The sequence below is a fragment of the Hoplias malabaricus genome, chromosome 18 (assembly GCF_029633855.1).
Source record: "Hoplias malabaricus isolate fHopMal1 chromosome 18, fHopMal1.hap1, whole genome shotgun sequence".
Classification (NCBI taxonomy): domain Eukaryota; kingdom Metazoa; phylum Chordata; class Actinopteri; order Characiformes; family Erythrinidae; genus Hoplias; species Hoplias malabaricus.
Window position 1 is genome coordinate 2,494,644 of NC_089817.1, and position 15,144 is coordinate 2,509,787.

General features: G+C 45.0%; 1 protein-coding gene across 2 annotated transcripts in view; it reads right to left on the reverse strand.

Moving 5' to 3' along the window:
• tacc1 (transforming, acidic coiled-coil containing protein 1) overlaps positions 1–15,144 on the reverse strand; it is a 44,820-nt gene that overhangs the window by 20,268 nt on the left and 9,408 nt on the right. For both annotated transcript variants that reach the window (XM_066650700.1, XM_066650699.1), the window contains exon 3: positions 3,352–3,535. In XM_066650700.1, coding sequence (XP_066506797.1) covers positions 3,352–3,500 — 149 coding nt within the window. In that variant the 5' untranslated portion in view covers positions 3,501–3,535. The remainder of the gene's footprint in view (positions 1–3,351; positions 3,536–15,144) is intronic.

A 15,144-nucleotide genomic window follows, 5' to 3' on the forward strand; every position in this document is an offset into this window, starting at 1 on the left:
TACCTGCTCTGTGTGTTCTTTACCTGCTCTGTACAGGTGTGCATTTACCTGCTCTGTGTGTTCTTTACCTGCTCTGTACAGGTGTGAGATGTATTTGCACCTGAGACCCATCATTATCTGAGCCCTACTATTAGAACAGGAGCACAGATGAACAGGTGCATTATGGGACTCGTTGGACTTAACCGTGCAGAGCTGTGTTTTTCAGGACAAAAACTAAAAAGAATAAAATACACACATACACACTCTCTCACACACGCTCTCCCACATACACACACACACATACCTGAGCTATCACCCATACAACTGGGCCTTAGTTGCCTGGGGATATATGTGAGGAATGTGTGTGTTTGTGAGTGACTGACAGAGAGAGTGAGTGACTGACTGACTGAGTGACTGAGTGAGTGACTGAGTGAGTGACTGAGTGACTGACTGAGTGAGTGTATGAGTGACTGACTGAGTGTATGAGTGACTGACTGAGTGACTGAGTGAGTGTATGAGTGACTGAGTGAGTGTATGAGTGACTGAGTGACTGACTGAGTGACTGACTGACTGAGTGTATGAGTGACTGACTGTGTGACTGACTGAGTGACTGACTGTGTGACTGAGTGACTGAGTGAGTGTATGAGTGACTGACTGAGTGACTGAGTGAGTGTATGAGTGACTGAGTGATTGACTGTGTGATTGAGTGACTGACTGAGTGAGTGTATGAGTGACTGACTGAGTGACTGAGTGAGTGTATGAGTGACTGAGTGAGTGTATGAGTGACTGAGTGACTGACTGAGTGACTGACTGACTGAGTGTATGAGTGACTGACTGTGTGACTGACTGAGTGACTGACTGTGTGACTGAGTGACTGAGTGAGTGTATGAGTGACTGACTGAGTGACTGAGTGAGTGTATGAGTGACTGAGTGATTGACTGTGTGATTGAGTGACTGACTGAGTGAGTGTATGAGTGACTGACTGAGTGACTGAGTGAGTGTATGAGTGAGTGTATGAGTGACTGACAGTGTATGAGTGACTGACTGAGTGACTGAGTGAGTGTATGAGTGACTGACAGTGTATGAGTGACTGACTGAGTGACTGACTGAGTGACTGAGTGAGTGTATGAGTGACTGACTGAGTGACTGAGTGAGTGTATGAGTGACTGAGTGATTGACTGTGTGACTGAGTGACTGAGTGAGTCTATGAGTGACTGGCTGAGTGACTGACTGAGTGTATGAGTGACTGAGTGATTGACTGTGTGACTGAGTGACTGACTGAGTGTATGAGTGACTGAGTGAGTGACTAAGTGAAGCTGTTCTGTTAATTTCAAAGAAGTGCTACTGCCTCTGTTCAGTTTTTTTTCTCCAGACGCGAGGGAGGAGAAGAATGTTAGCACACAGTTCTCACACACACACACCACACACACACACACACACACACAAAGGCCGGATGTAAACAAAACACACACACAGACTTAGGTGACCGCTGAAATAAACAACTAAACTACAACAGCATAAACACAGAGAGAGAAGTGTGTGTGTGTGTGTGTGTGTGTGTGTGTGTATATAATCAGGGTGGAGCTGGACGTTGCTGGACGGTGCTGTAAGACTGAACTGAAGCTGAGGACGATTGGACACATCTGTGTCCACAGAAACACAGCAGTGGACAATTACACAACACCACAACACTGTACAACAGCTCACACATGGCTATAAATACACACACACACACACTATGCCCTGCCCCCACCACCACGTATATACACACACACACACACACACACACCACGTATATGTAAACAAAGACACACACAATTTGATTATATAACACGACAGACATAAACTCATACAGGCACTAAATCTCTCTCTCTCACACACACACACACACTCACTTTCAGAAACACACATGGTACTTAAGCCAACCATTACCACAGTGCGCACACACACACACACACACAGAGACCAGCTCTGTGTGGATCTGAATACAGATGTGTGTGTGTGTCTGTAGTAATGGCAAGAGAAAGTCGTGTGTGTGTGTGTGTGTATTTTGACATAAACACATACTGACAGGTGCCTCTGTTTTCAAATTAAGATTCATATACAATACACTCATCCACAGAAAAAACAGAGGGAGGGAAAATCCCTCTCTACATTCATCCATCCATTTATCCACTCGCTGTCAAAGACGCTACTGATGCAAACATGTTTTTGTTCTGTGTTGTGGATATGTACCTCATACAGCCAGGTTCACCGCCCTAGCAACCACCTGAAATACCATAGCAACTGCCCTAACAACCACTGAAGCTGCACAATCCGCCCTGACATTTACATAGGAGAGTTTCCTCTTCACCAGTTTAGAGGGAAAACACCTTATTGAAGTGGTTTATTACACACTCACGTTTAGCAGCTTACAGCTTTCCACCAGAGGGCGCAACTTAGCACACAACCAGCTTCTTCTTTCTCTCTCGTTCTCCCCAAGTATGTCACTGTCTGTCGCTCTCTCTGTCAGTCACTTTCTGACTTTCTGAGTCTGTCGTTCGCTGTCTCTTACTCTGTCGTTCTGAGTCTGTTGTTCTCTCTCTGTTACTCTTTTGTTATCAGTCTGTCATTCGCTGTCTGTTACACTGTCCTTCTCTGAGTCTGTCATTCTGTCTTGTTCTGAGTCTATCATTCTGTCTGTTACTCTGTCATTCTCTGTCTGTTACTCTGTCATTCGCTGTCTGTTACTCTGTCGTTCTCTGTCTGTTTCTCTGTCTGTTTCCCTGTCGTTCTGAGTCTGTCATTCTCTGTCTGTTACTCTGTCATTCGCTGTCTGTTACTCTGTCGTTCTCTGTCTGTTTCTCTGTCTGTTTCCCTGTCGTTCTGAATCTGTCATTCTCTGTCTGTTACTCTGTCATTCTCTGTATGTTACTCTGTCATTCTCTGAGTAATCTGATAGAGTGTGTTTACTCTGTTGTTCTGTGAGTCTGTTGCTCTGTCTGTTACTCTGTCGTTCTCTGTCTGTTACTCTGTCGTTCTATGAGTCTGTTGCTCTCTGTCTGTTACTCTGTCGTTCTATGAGTCTGTCGTTCTCTGTCTGTTACTCTGTCGTTCTGTGAGTCTGTTGCTCTCTGTTACTGTCGTTCTCTGTCTGTTACTCTGTCATTCTATGAGTCTGTTGCTCTCTGTCTGTTACTCTGTCGTTCTCTGAGTCTGTCATTCTCTGTCTGTTACTCTTCTGTTATCAGTCTGTCATTCGCTGTCTGTTACTCTGTCATTCTCTGAGTCTGTCGTTCTCTTTCTGTTACTCTGTCATTCTCTGAGTCTGTCGTTCTATCTGTTACTCTGTTGTTCTCTGAGTCTGTCGTTCGCTCTCAGTGTGGTCTGTACCTCTGTGATTTCTCCTCTTCCTCCTCTCTCTGTCTGACAGCATCTTCCTCTTCTTCTTGCATCCCTCCATCTTCCTCTCCTTCTTCACCCACTCCTCTCACGGCCGACCAAGTCCACTTCGCCCACTGAACGGGCGAGAGCCACGACATCTCCCCAGCTCTCTCTCTCACACACACACCTCAGACTTTTCCAAACACACACACACACACACACCTTAGACTTTTCCAAACGCGCACACACTCCTCAGAGTGCTCTAAACACACACACAAACACACTCCTCCACTGGGTGAGGATAAAAACAGTCTAGTCTGATCCACCCAGTCTGAGTCACCCTCTCTCTCTCTCTCTCTCTCTCTTTCTCTCTCTCACTCTCTCTCTCTCCCCTTCCTCCTACAGATGTTTTCTCCAGCAGCTGGACGCTCCTGTCGTTTTCCTTGAGCTGTGTTTCATGGCCGTTCTTTCTCTTTCACACGTTTACAGCTTCTTCCTCTTCCTCCTCGTGCAGCTCTGAGCTGCTTCCTCAAAAGTACTGCCACTGAGTGAGCGAGCGAGGGAGGGTTACACTCAGCCCTCTCTCTCTCTCTCTCTCTCTCTCTCTTTCCCCTCCCACTTCTAAACTCTCTCTCAGCCTCTGAGTTCTCTCGCCCTGAACTAACTCTTTCTCTCTCTCAGTGTGTGTGTGTGTGTGTGTGTGTGTGTGTGTTTGAATGTCTCAGCAGTGATCAGCTGGTCACCCCCTCCCTCACAGGGTGGGACTCTCTCACTCAGAGGAGGAGGGGAGGGGGGTCCTTCACTTTAAAAGAAAATCCTGGTTTCTGAGCAGATTAAACCCTCCCCCCCGCTCTGAGAGAGAGTGGTAGACATTCCATCAGCTCTCAGTCGAAAAGCAGGAAGAGAGGAAAACAAACAGAGAGAGAGAGAGAGACAGAGGGAAGAGGAAAGAGAGAGAGAGAACAGAGACGCAGAGAGAGAGATAGAGAGAGAGACACAGAGAGAGAGAGAGAGAGAGAGAGACACACAAGAGAGAGAGAGAGAGAGAGAGAGACACACAGAGAGAGAGAGAGAGAGAGAGACAGAGGGAAAAGAAAGAGAGAGAGACAGAGAGAAAGAGACCGAGAGAGTGTGTCTCCGTGGTAACAGTGGAGTGACTGTGGAATGCATTTAGATCCTCCTCACTCACTTCTGCTTTAACCATCTCACACCACACACACACACAACCAGCAAATCCTGCATTCTATTACCACAACCTGAATTACCTGCTCCACTCACACACACACACACACACAGTTTTGTCTCAGTGGGTTAAAGGGACATTACATAGACTTCCATTCATCTCATGAAGACTTCCCCTGACCTTAATCCTAACTACTGCCCTAACCCTAAACCTAACACTAATCCCAACACTAACCTTACACTTAACACATCTTCCCCTTGAAATGTAAAAGTTTGGGGACATTACTAAGCCCCAACAGTCTGAGTGTAAACAGAGCCCCGTTCCCACAATGTTCCAAACGTCACGTGAAACGCTGGTAACGCAGACTCTTAGAACCTTGGTTCTCTCCAGTGAACCTTCCCTCTGTGTTTCCACCACTTTAGAATCAAGAGGGGATCACCAGAGGGGGGCGCTGTGGGGATAAACAGTCAGCGAGTCATGATTAATCCACTGTTTACAGCGCGGTCAGATCACAGTGAGATATGAGACACATGTGGAAATGATGCAGAGCTCTGAGTCGTCTGCTGAGATCCAGAACAGAGAGAGAACAGGGAGAACAGAGAGACCGGAGCGAACGGAGAGGACGGTGAGAACAGAGATTGGAGAGTGTGGACTCTCCGGACAGATGCATGTCCTGGTATTTATGGACTCTGAAGGGTCCGAGGCAGAGCAGCACAGAGATAAATAAACACTCTAAAAATAAAAGCACTATGTGCCAGCGTTGCTACGCTAACCCCAAACAAACACCACCCTCACAGAGAACAGCACAGAGGTCCAGAGTCAGTGTCCACTGCCAAGTGTGGAACAGAGGGGTATAATCCCCCAGCACTGGACTGTGGAAGAGTGGAACTGTGTTCTCTGGAGCGATGGGGTTCCTCTGGTGTGTGGAACAGTGGAACTGTGTTCTCTGGAGCGATGGGGTTCCTCTGGTGTGTGGAACAGTGGAACTGTGTTCTCTGGAGCGATGGGGTTCCTCTGGGATGAGTTGGAGTGGTGAGTTTGATCCAGAACTAATCCCCAACACCAGCCCCTGACCCTCACTGATGAGAGAGAGAGAGAAAGATAGAGATAGAGACAAGACAAAGAAAGAAAACAGAGATAGAGAAGACAGACAGAGAGAGACAGAGAGAGAGAGAGAGAGAGAAGACAGGGATACAGAGAGAGAGAAGAGAGAGAAAAGACAGAGACATAGACAGAGATACAGAGAGAGAGAAGACAGAGAGATACAGAGAGAGTGAACTGGGTCAGGAATAAATCAGATGAACCGCAGTGGTCTCAGATCTCTTACGTAACTCAGCTGAAGACAGAAAGCCCCAGTGAGAGCAGCGTAAACCTGTTCAGTCTCTCACCTGCTCACTCTCTTCATCAGCAGTGTGTTCCTCTGCTGCTCTGGGAGGGTTTACACTAGACGCACTGGAACATAGCTGTGAGGATCTGGTGGAGATCAGCCTCATCGTTGTCAGTGAGGGCCAGGGGCTGGTGTTGGGGATAAGTTCTGGATCACACTCACCACTCCGACTCACCCCAGATCCCAGTCCTGAAGCGCTGGGGAAGATCTGGCTGTGGTTGTGAAGCTCATGGAGCACCACCCAGACGCCGTTTTTCTCAGATCCTTCTTTTCTCGTTTATTTCTCAGAATCCCATGCAGGATATGAGTCTGAGATTCCGCTCTGCCGCCGAAGCAGAACCGCACGAGCACGGATCACATTTCACACGGAAAAAAAGTCTTCACAAGAGCTGGAAAAACAGAAGAGTAAAAACAGGCTCCAGAGGAACGAGGGACAGAAATAACCAGGAGAGAAGAGAAGAGAAGAGAAGAGAAGAGAAGAGAAGAGAAGAGAAGGATAGATAGATTCTTTATTGATCCAGAAGGAAATTTTGCACCCAGTGGTAGTAGAGAAGAGAAGGAGTGAAGAAGAGAGAAAGGAAGAGAGAACCGAAAGAGAGAAAAGAGGAGAAGAGAAGAGGAGAGAACAGAGCAGAGGAGAAAAGGAGAGGGGAGAAGAGAAAAGAGGAAGAGAGAAGAAGAGAAAAGAAGAGTCTGTGCAGAACTTTCTTAAAACACACAACAAACTGAGCCACTTCCAGAGACAAGGCCAAGGGCTGTAAACTAATTGGTGTGTGTGTGTGTGTGTGTGTGTGTCTGGCCTGTTAATTACAGAGCACAGATCTGCTGAGCTCGGCAGACTGACATTCTAAAAGTAACAGATCTCAATTCTCAGATCTCTGATTCTGCTTCAGTCAGAACTAAACTGTAGGGGGCACTGCTGGTTCCTGCTGCTGCACACACTCTGTACTTCATTAACACAGAAAGGTTTGTGTGGATCAATCTGTATCGGTTATAGTTTAGAAACAGCTGAGAGCTTGTGTCTGATTGGCTCAGCTGGGCATTAGGTGAGGAGTCAGTGGGCGGTTCCTAAATCAGGAGCTTGTGTCTGATTGGCTGTAGATGTTCCTCTCTCTCCTGAAGGCAGGGCTCTTACGGCTGATCTACCGTAGATCGTCTCCTCAGATTTTTCCGCGCTGTTTCTGCTACAGAATCACTCTCACTGACCCCTGCGGGGGGTGTTTGTGAACGATGGTCTTCTTCCCAGTCTTCCATGAGGCTTTTCTGTGTTACGTTAACCTTGTATCTCCAGTGTAAATTTCAGGCGCCTGCCTAATGTTAACACATTTGATCAGGGCACGAGCAAGTTACCCTAAGCTCCGCTGGCTTGTCTCAGGAGAAGGATGGTGAAGGTAGGAGGTGAAAAATGTGAGGAATTCCCCAGCGGTGGTCCCGGTGCGCTCGGACACTGATTTACAGAGGAGGAATTTTAATGAGCTTTAAATGCACAGAAACACAACCTGAAAACACGCTGGCACAGGCCACTCTGAGTCCGAGAGCCATAGGAAACATCAGGGGCGGTCAGACCCCGGGGCAGTGGTGATGGAGTTTACAAATACATCACCATTTCATGAGACGCTTTCATTAAACATCTCAAAGTATTCTGGCTCTCAGATGTTGGAGGAATAAACCAGCTGCTTATAACACTGGGGAATCGAAGGGTTAACTTCTTAAATTACATTGTCAGGACCACACCATCACTCACTGAATTCCTCACTCACTCACGTACACCTATTCCGTCACACACACTCACATACTCAAATATCTACTCACTCACTCACTCACTCTGTCACAATTAAGAATTTCTCCACAAGGGGGTGCCGTTCAGTGCATTTGTGTCATCAGTTCCAAACCGAGGAGTCGTTTAGAAATGAATCTTTATTATTCCACAATTTGCCCCGCCCCCTTAGTGTGATTGGCTGAGAGACATTCTAGATATGACAATAATGCATGATCATGGCTCTCTGACCGAAGCACTTCAGGTATTACTCCGCCACATACACAGGTCCCTCAGCGCCTGAGAGAATGAGACTATTTTACCTTGCGTAATGTTGATAAACAAGTCTATTTTCTGTCTTTATCTTAACACTTTGGAGAGAAACCTGCCGGGTTTGGTGCTGGATTGTTCACAGATATGAGCCGAAAATATCTGAACAGAGGTGGACACTGCCAAACAAGAAACGTCCACTGAGGACTAAAGACAAACGTAAGAAGACGAGTCTTTGTCAAAGACATGCACTTTCATAGTTTTTGGACGTAGTGAACGGTAAACTGCGTACTTGACTATACATCCACATCATCCACATTCCTAGCCCAGACACAATGCACTTACACACACAAAGAGAGAGAGAGAGAGAGAGAGAGAGAGAGAGACCAGGGCACAGGAAGTGCTGTGGGGAATAACGGAGGGAAATGGACCTGACTGGGGCAGAAAGAACAGGAAGTGAACTAGAGAGCCAGTGTCCCTGCAGAGACAGAAATAGCACTCACAGACCGAGGGGGGTGTATGGGGTGGGGGTGTGTGGGGTGTGTGTGTGTGCGGAGGGTGAAAAGGAGGAAGTTGGAGTCTGGAGTCAGAACAGTTACCGCTTCATCTGCTAAAGAAGTTACATTAAGGTGCCTCCCTTTCACTTTAATGTTACAGCAGCTACATTATAGTGCCTCCAGTCCACCTTAAACTGATACAGCATTTACATTATAGTGCCTCCAGTCCACCTTAAACTGGTACAGCATTTACATTATAGTGCCTCCAGTCCACCTTAAACTGGTACAGCAGCTACATTATAGTGCCTCCAGTCCACCTTAAACTGGTACAGCAGCTACATTATAGTGCCTCCAGTCCACCTTAAACTGATACAGCATTTACATTATAGTGCCTCCAGTCCACCTTAAACTGGTACAGCATTTACATTATAGTGCCTCCAGTCCACCTTAAACTGGTACAGCAGCTACATTATAGTGCCTCCAGTCCACCTTAAACTGGTACAGCAGCTACATTATAGTGCCTCCAGTCCACCTTAAACTGGTACAGCATTTACATTATAGTGCCTCCAGTCCACCTTAAACTGGTACAGCAGCTACATTATAGTGCCTCCAGTCCACCTTAAACTGGTACAGCAGCTACATTATAGTGCCTCCAGTCCACCTTAAACTGGTACAGCAGCTACATTATAGTGCCTCCAGTCCACCTTAAACTGGTATAGCAGCTACATTATAGTGCCTCTCCAGTCCACCTTAAACTGGTAGAGAAACATTATAGAGCATCAAGTCCACCTTAAACTGGTACAGCAGTTACATTATAGTGCTTTCATTCCACATTAAAATTATACTGTAGATACATTATAGTGCCTCTCCAGTCCACGTTGAATGTTACAGTAGTGGCATGACCGAGATCCTGCTAAAATGATCAGCAGCTATATTTTAGTGTCTCTGTTCCACCTTAGAAATGTTACAGCAGGGACATTCTGCTAAAGATGTTCCACCTTAAATCATGTAGCAAACAAAAAACATGCCCAGTTTCCCCAAGTAAATTATTAAGAATAACAATGTTGTTTTTAACTTTGTTACAAAGCAGAGACCAAGCTGTTAAAAACCATCACACACACACACTTTCCATTTCAGCAAACAAAACGCCTCACTACTCTCTGGAGTTAAAGCCATTGTATTAAGTTCTTTTATTCAGTCCTGCTTTAAATAAGTAGAAATATATGTTATATTTGTTTACTCTAAATAATGTAATCAAATGTATTAAAAATAAAATTCCGCTCAAAATAAACGTTAAATTTAATTAAAGAGTGTATTAAAGACTGATGTGAGCCACTCTTCCTCACTGTAAACACAGCCCTGAACTCTCCCTGCATTAACAAACACTCGTGGCGCCACCTGGTGGCAGACTGTGACAGTTCAGAGTCTAGGAGTCCACAGTGTTTCTACAGAGAGTTTGGACCAGATCATGGACCACTCAACTGCAAAAACAACCCGTTAGAAACTCTGTTAAACTCTGTTTAATTCTGTGATGTCACAAAACATAGCACAGTCTCTCACACACACAATAAGCATGTTCAGGCTGATTGTGGCCCTTCCACACACAAAGAATATATACAGAGGGACACTTACACAACACTGACCAATGAGAACTAATCTCATTTACATATATCAGGCCCAGAAAAAACAACAAGTTAGAAAACATGGGATAAAACGAGTCACTCTGATTCTGCTCCGTTTCTGACACCAAGTGCAGAGACTTTAAAATGGCCCCACCCCCTCGTCTGAGTCTGTCCAATCACAGCGCTGCACCCGTGTTTATGTGAGAGCGCAAAGACGAGGTTAAATTCAGCAAAACAGACACAACGAGCGCGGAGAAATAAGAGCACTGAGTAAAAACGGAGAAGAAAGAGAACAGAGTGAAAACGGCTAAAAACCAGAGCTTCTGCTCCTCGCTCCTCACTGCTGTGCGCTCGGGGTTGGGGTGAACAGCGAGCGGCTCATTATCATTTAAAGGAACAGGTGCTGAAAGCCCAGAACTGTGTGCACTGTGCAGAAGGAGGGGAATATAACCCCTGCAGTGTGAGTCAGGCTTTAGGTGTGCACAGACATTTTGGCTTGGAGCAAAACTAGGCCGTAGGAAGCTAAAAACAGCTGAGCTTCACATTCTCCATGTGCCTAGTGCCTTAGAGAAAACCGTCTTCTTTAAAACACTAATTACAGATAAACCCCAAACCTCGGCTCCTGATTCAGTAATAGAGCTGCTCTCATTACAGCACCCTGTCCAGGCTCAACCACAGGGCGTGGAGCAACGGTCACCTGACCATCTACACACCAACACTAAAGCCCCTTTCACACATGCACAGTGACCCAGCACTGATCCGGACTTTACTCTGTGTGTGAACGTAAACGTCTGTCACAATTGTCCGGGACATTATCCAGCAGGGTCATAAGAGTCTTGGTAATGTCCTAGTGACCTCTGTGTGAACGGAGCCGGGAATGTTCCGGAGTATTGTGCTGTATCTCCTCCACCACGTGGAATATTTACAGCGGTGAGACCACGGCTCACACAGAAAATTTCCTTCATGTGACAGGACAGCTCCAGAAAAGCTCCAGATCTGAACAGAAAAGAACCTAAAAATGAAGCCGTGTGAAAAGTGAAGAGTTTATTGGGCGCTGCATTGGTTCTGAAAAAAAAACCCAAAAAAACAAGAAAACACTCGGCTGAAGGAGAACAACGCAGCCATTACATTAGCTTCATATCATTAGAGTCCAAAAAGACTGTTTAACACAGCGCTGCGCCTCTTTCACCTACTGCTACAAGCGCCGAGAGCCGCCGTGACCTGCTCCCAGCGCCACGCTTTTCGTTTTCACCGACAGCTGATTAAACACATAACTAATAGTAAATTGAACTCTTCTTGTCTTTTATTTCTTTCAAAACTCTTATTTCCCATAAATTTGATATGTTTTCATAAATGTCTAACTGTGTTTAGAACATTCAGTTTAGGCCTAGAGTTATTCATATTCTCTCTACAATTTTTAGCAATTATTTTAGGATAATTTTGTGTAAAACGTATAATTTCAAGCCAGATTTTGCCTTATGCTCCGCACCTGCCCCCAGAGCAGAGGAGGATCCAGGGGGAGCTGGTGTTTCTGGGGTGAGACTCGTAGGTGGTACTTGGTCTAAAAAGTTTGAGATCCACTGGTTTAGACGATTTAAAGATGGAGACTTCAGTGTTAGAGTTCGGGAACATGTTTAACACGACACACTCAGTGACAGTGATGTGGTGTGTATCATAATTATGTTATATTTCATTTATTTTCACAGCATTATTCATTCTTCGTGACTGAAAATATATCATTTTTTTAAAGTGTTCTCAGTGGTGAGGCACTGTGGACAACTGTGTGCGCTGGGGCTTTATTCCACACAGGATTCTGGGGCTTATTGTGCGTTAAAGGTGGAGAGGTGTTTGTAGAGGAGTGTTCAGTTACACACACACACACACACACACACACATAAAAAACCTGCTCCGAACAGGTGACCACAGCAGAAAATAAACAACATAAACCTGATCTGAAGCAAAGCCCCAGAGGGAAGAGAAGGATATCATTTACAGTTTTCTTCTCACTATAAGCTTTTTTCCATTTCACACATCATCTTTGTTTAAAGTAAAACATTTATCTCTCAAAATTGTGATTTTACAGGAGGAGGAATAACCTTCTTAACTTTCAGTGAAAGTCTTAACTTTCTGTGGAATGTAAAACGATTTTTAATTCAGAGTAAATTTGGAGTGTTTCTATTTTTCATTCATCATGAGATTTACACACAGTGTGAAGGACAGCTGCTGTCTTTAGATGATGCAGTAACTACACACACACACACACACACACACACACACACACACACACACACACACGGAGATACAGGCTTTTCTTTGGGCTGCGACTTTATAAAGTGATGTAGACTGAGAGTCAAACACAGTGTCAGAATCCATCAAGATAATCCTAGTCCTGTCCACGAGCTTCATTACAAACTCTGACATTTCCAGAGTCTAAACCCTGTCTTCAGCGCTGAGTCTCCTCAGGTCTCAAACGCTTCCACAGCGTCAGTAAAGAAAAGGGGATGGAACTCGGCACAAGACTCACCTCCGTCTCCACTTTTCTGGAGCGAGCTGCAGGCATCAGACTCTAACTGTGTTTATATTTACAGAGCACAGTCCAGTTGTTCTGAGAAAACCCTGGAAAACTTTTCTTTTTGCTTTTGTCGTTAAATAAACATTCAGGAGAATATCACAGAATCAGAATTAGACTCATTTTATTGGCCACTGTGCTGCACACTGAGGAAATTTTTCTTCGCATTTAACCCAATCCGTGCAGTGAAACACACATTTACACACACACTAGTGAACACTAGGGGGCAGTGAGCAGTGGACAGCCCTAGCCAAGGGCACTTCGGTCATGACCTCCCGGCTCCGGGGATCAAACCGACAACCTTCCGGTTACAGCCCAGTTCCCCGACGGCCTGGTGTTTTATAATAAATTAAAAAATAAACTTTCCCAGAAACGGTGATTTATAAAGAGCCAGTGAATGATGAAAGATGAGTCACATGAAGCAAAATAGAACGTGAGGCAGAGACAATTTAGCAACGCAACTCGGTTTAACACAAAACAAGCTTAAATCTGAACAAGCACAAAAAAGAAATAATGGTCTAAAAAAACATGTAAAACACTTTACAACATGCTGAATAAACACATTCCACACACACACTCATTCCATACAGTGAGGAGAGGCACTGTATGCCATTGATCTGTCACTGAAGCATATCTTTAATCAGCTGTAATCAATACTAATCAATACTGACGCACACAAACAGTACGAGGTCTGAAAGGATGTAAATGACCAGGTTGTTTTATATTTAGAAGAAGAGGAAGAAGAAGACGGCAACTAAAAGCCCTGAGAACACAGTTATAAACACTCCAACTGAACACAACAGGGCCATAAACACGCCACACCTGAGCAACAGTGTAATAACAGGTCACACAGGTCCGTTTATAAACACTATATAAACAGTATGACGTCATTAATAAGTTGTTGAGGGTTTTATGTCGCATTTTAAAGAAACACTGGAACTTACAGAGTGCTGCTCCTTTCCGTCTCAGAGGTCACGGCCTCAGTGGGCTTCTTGTTCAGGGACAGAGAGCCCCCCATGATTCTGTGTGTGTGTGTGTGTGTGTGTGTGTGTGTCTCTGTGTTTTAGAGAGAAAGTGTGTGAGTGTGTGTCTGCGGCTGGAGTCCACAGCAGCAGTGACACAGCACAGAAAGTCTCAGCACCTGGAAATCAGCCAGTTTCTTACACACACACCTCCACTAGCCCCGCCCACCTTGAACACACACACCAGATAATCCCACCTACTTTAATTCTCTCTCTCTCTCTCTCATTTTCACACACACACACACACCACTTCACAGACTGCTGAGATATTCGAGTGTGTTTCTCTGGAGTTGTGTTAGGTTGTTTTGTTTATATATATATGTGTGTGTGTGTGTGTGTGAATGTATGTGTGTGTGTGTGTGTATGCATGAGAGTGTGTGTGTGTGTGTGTGTGAGAGAGAGAATGCATGTGTGTGTATGTATGAGTGTGTATGTGTGTGGGCGTGTGGGTGTGTGTGTGTGTGTATGCATGAGAGTGTGTGTATGTGTGAATGTATGTGTGTGTGTGTGTGTATGCATGAGAGTGTGTGTGTGTGTATGTGTGAATGTATGTGTGTGTGTGTGTGTGTGTGTGTGTGGGCGTGTGTGTGTGTGAATGTATGTGTGTGTGTATGAGTGTGTGTGTGAGTGAATGTATGTGTGTGTGAGTGTGTATGTGTATGCATGAGAGTGTGTGTATGTGTGAATGTATGTGTGTGTATGTGTGTGTGTGAGAGAGAGAATGCATGTGTGTCTGTATGAGTGTGTGTATGTATGAGTGTGTATGTGTGTGGGCGTGTGGGTGTGTGTGTGTGTGAATGTATGTGTGTATGAGTGTGTGTGTGTGTATGAGTGTGTGTGTGTGTGTGTGTGAGTGAATGTATGTGTGTGTGTGTGTGTGTATGAGTGTGTGTGTGTATAAGTGTGTGTGTGTGTGTGAATGTATGTGTGTATAAGTGTGTGTGTGTGTGAATGTATGTGTGTATGAGTGTGTGTGTGTGAATGTATGTGTGTATGAGTGTGTGTGTGTATGTATGTGTGTATGAGTGTATGTGTGTATGTATGTGTTTATGAGTGTATGTGTGTGAATGTATGTGTGTATAAGTGTGTGTGTGTGTGTGTGAATGTATGTGTGTATGAGTGTGTGTGTGTGTATGTATGTGTGTATGAGTGTATGTGTGTATGTATGTGTGTATGAGTGTATGTGTGTATGTATGTGTTTATGAGTGTATGTGTGTGAATGTATGTGTGTATAAGTGTGTGTGTGTGTGTGTGAATGTATGTGTGTATGAGTGTGTGTGTGTGTGAATGTATGTGTGTATGAGTGTGTGTGTGTATGTATGTGTGTATGAGTGTGTATGAGTGTGTGTGTGTCTAAACAAGTGTGTATGGAGGCATGTGTGTGTATTTGTGCACATTTGTGTGTGTGTGAGAATGCATGTGTGTCTGTATGAGTGTGTGGGTGTGGGTGGGTGTGTGGGTGTGTGTGTTTGTGTGTATGCATGAGAGTGTGTGTG